The sequence below is a fragment of the Rattus norvegicus genome, chromosome 4, assembly GCF_021556685.1.
Source record: "Rattus norvegicus strain SHRSP/BbbUtx chromosome 4, alternate assembly SHRSP_T2T, whole genome shotgun sequence".
In the NCBI taxonomy this organism is placed as follows: Eukaryota; Metazoa; Chordata; class Mammalia; order Rodentia; family Muridae; genus Rattus; species Rattus norvegicus.
This window is the reverse complement of record NC_141537.1, coordinates 101,253,329-101,257,046: the sequence shown is the minus strand read 5'-3', so window position 1 is coordinate 101,257,046 and position 3,718 is coordinate 101,253,329. Positions and strand designations below refer to the sequence as shown.

The 3,718-nt window shown below is 39.1% G+C and overlaps 1 gene segment (V, D, J or C); it reads right to left on the bottom strand.

The window, feature by feature from the left end:
• Positions 1-369: 369 nt before the first annotated feature.
• Positions 370-3,510, bottom strand: LOC148006288 (Ig kappa chain V-III region MOPC 63-like). The segment is given in 3 exon segments: positions 370-967; positions 2,895-3,185; positions 3,423-3,510. Coding segments are annotated over 3 exon segments (381 nt in total).
• Positions 3,511-3,718: the final 208 nt, after the last annotated feature.

Sequence of the window (3,718 nt, the reverse complement as noted above, 5' to 3'; positions counted from 1 at the left end):
TTAAATTTAGGGTACCCTGGCTGCCTCAAGAATTAGGCTCTACCCCAATTATAAACTCCTGAAGCTGGGGAACAGTATAATACTTTCACACGGGTTGGGGTAGCAGTCTAATTTCCATTAGACTTGTCGTTTGGAATCATATGCTCCCCACCAAGTTAATCTACAAGGTACTAATAGATGTATCTATCTATCTCCTTATAAAAATCTATAATTTTGTGTAAACATGGGCCAAGAACTTAACTCCTATTTTCCTATAAATTTGGAGTAAAAAGACAATGTTTTAAAAGGACTACCCATCAAGGACAATGCCCCTCTTAGTTCTCTCATCAATAAGGAAAAACAGTCCTTTTCTTTTTTTTTTTTTTTTTTGCGAGTCTTCTCAGGGAATGTACTTACCAATGGAATGTTTCTACTTATTGCCCATTCAGTGGCCATTTGTATGTATCTGATTTATTTAAGAGCCTATTTTCTGACTCACTTAGGAGACCTGGAGAAAATGCAGCCAGTGTCTCTTCCACTTAGGAATATAAGTGGTTTTCACATCACTGAACTTGTGTTATTATTGTGGGCAGTAGACAACTAATACAAGAATATATTTACATGTGAAACCTATGTATGTCACCTTGGGAGGTATACACTTGTATTCTGCTGAATCAAATACTAATCAGTATTTACTCAGAAATACTACTATAGCACTCACTAGTATGATTCATAGAGAATGTAGGAGCACAAAGTCTTCCAGCACAATGCACCAAATGTTTGGTAAATAAATTTTCCGTGACTCTGTCCGTCACTTTCCAGGTAGAACAACTATAAATTAGAAAGGAGCACTGTGACTCATATGACGTCAGAATTTCAGCACTCAGGAGAAGGGACTATGGATGTTCCAAGTCAAAGAAATTCTGGGCTGTACAGGGGCTTCCAGATCAGCTTGGCCTTTTGTATAAAGAGGTCTGTAGGGAGAGACCTGATCAAAAGAAAAAAAAGGAGAATCCAATTAAAAATGGCTTGGGATAGGTCAAGGAGTAAATGCCTCAAGCTTCATGACCAAGTTTGCGTCCTTGGAACTCACATATAGACAATGAGGCACGTGCGCCATCTGTAATTCCAGCCCTTGTCCTGAAACATGGAAGCAGAGACAGGGACCTCTAGAAGTTCACAGTGGAAATGGCTGAGAGATCCTTTCTCAAACAAAGTGAAGCCTCAAGACCAGCCCCTGATGTTCTCGGTTCTCCACATGCACTCCGTGTCACACACTCACTTTATAAAATGATGTATTTATTTATTTTATATATGAGAGTACAACGACTATGTCTTCAGACATACTGGAGTGTGGCATTGGATCTCATTACAGATGGTTGTGAGCCACAATGTGGTTGTTGGAAATTTAACTCAGGACTTCAGGTAGAGCTATAAGTGCTCTTAACTACTGAGCCATCTCTCAAGTCTCTAACACTCATATTTTATATATGTATACACAAAGGAGAAAGGAAGGAAGGAAAGAAGAAAAGAAGGAAGGAAGGAAGGAAGGAAGGAAGGAAGGAAGGAAGGAAGGGAGGGAGGGAGGGAGGGAGAGAAGGAGGAAGGAAGGAAGGAAGGAAGGAAGGAAGGAAGGAAGGAAGGAAAGACGGAAGGATGGAAAGGATTTTGACCACACATACAAGTGTTAAAACAATAATTATTTGATATATACAAAAGGTCAACCAACAAATCTGTTACTAAAGACATGATTAGAAAATGAAAACAGAAGTGTAGACATTGAAAGAAAAGCACAAAAATAATAGTCACACAGACTCATGTTTCTAAGTAACTACAGCAAGCTGTTTGTGAGCACAAACATAAAAGCAGTTGAAAATTAAAAACCTCTAAGGTGCATTATAAGCCTGTGTATTACAGATAATGATTGACAATATTTAATATGAAAATCTCTTTTTAGTTTAAATGGTGGATTACAAAGCTTCCACTAAGTCTAATATTATCTTAGGGGAAAGCAGTTTGTCAATCTGTAAAATACGTTATTAAGAAGTGGTAAACAAAAGGATGTAGTGCTTCTTGATATTATAGAAGACCCTCATTTTTTCCCAACATCCACATCAACTAGCCCAAAACCTCCTGCCACTTATGCTATGGGCACTCACTCATTCACATACCTACAATCCCAAACACAATTTAAAATAAAAAAAAATCTGGAAAGAAAAAGAAATATTGTATCATACTACCAAGATTGCTCCTTGAAGCAGGAGAGATGGTTACAGCAAAGACTGAAGGCCTGAGTTTGATTCCTAGCCCCCAGATGGTGGAAGAAAAGAACAGATTTCTCATATTGTCCTCTTGTACACACACACACACACACACACACACACACACACACACACTCACACACACACACACACACACATACACACACACACCATAATAATAAATGTCTTTCATTAAGTTTCTCAGCAACAGTAGTTTGTATTCATTATCCTTTTTAAATTCAAATCTTTTTTGAAAGGAAACAGTACATCCTAAGAGATAGGAAAATCAAAGGTGGAATACTGAGAGTAGGAAATAGGAAGAGGTGTGATCAGAGAGATGGGGTAGAAGGCATGAAAAAAATCATAAAATAAATGTTAGTAAAAATTTTAAGTGATAAATAGTAATTAAGAAGCAATCATAAAGGTCTAAATTTTGTTCAGATATGATTAAATTCTAAAGAATATAGGACAGAGCACACATGAGTATCTGTTTATAAAAGCTTGTTTCATTATTTGAGATTTTTCAAAACAAGCTTATAATTCTGTGTTGAGATGTCAGAGAGTTACAGAGAACTAAGAAACAGAGCATCAGTGAACTGCAACCCCAAGAGGTTTTTGTTCAGCCCTGGAGCACTGTGGGAGGATAATCCTTACTCTGCTGACAGTAATAGGTTGCAATATCATCAGCCTCCACAGGATCGATGGTGAGGGTGAAGTCTGTCCCAGACCCACTGCCCCTGAACCTGGCAGGGACTCCAGACTCTAGGTTGGATGCACCATAGATGAGAAGTTTGGGTTGCTGTCCTGGTTTCTGTTGGTTCCTGTGCATATAACTAATGCCATAAGTATCGACATTCTGGCTGGTTTTGCAAGAGATGGTGGCTCTCTGCTCTAGAGACACAGCCAAAGCAGGAGACTGGGTCAGCACAATGTCACCAGTGGAACCTGGAAGGATAAACACAGATAGGTGTTATATATGATTGAAAACCTTCCCAGTGGAGGACCTTTTAATTGAAATTTTTAAGAATAACTGTAGACATCTCTCTGAGAAGCCAGAAAATCAAGAAAAATGTGAAATGTAAAAGCAACTACAAATGCCCTAATTATATAATCAAAAGCCCAGAGGCATGGAAAGGCATGATGGCCACAGAGATTGCTTCCAAGACTTCTCTACACCCTCACCTGGAACCCAGAGCAGCAGCACCCATAGCAGCAGTGTGTCTGTCTCCATCTCTGAAAGCTGGAAGAGAGGCTGGTTCTTAGGCTCCTGGCAGCTACCCTTAAAGGAGCCTGGGCTGTTGTATAATGACTTCATATGCAAATAAGCTCAGCAGAGTGTGTACAGTTGCTCCAGGGGCACCTGGTCCTGTTTAACCCACAGGGAGTTGATGTCAACAGAAAATTTACTAGTACATCATGTGTATCTTAAAGGAGACTGAAGGTCTATTTTATTAAATGCATTCTCTGTGGTCTTTCTG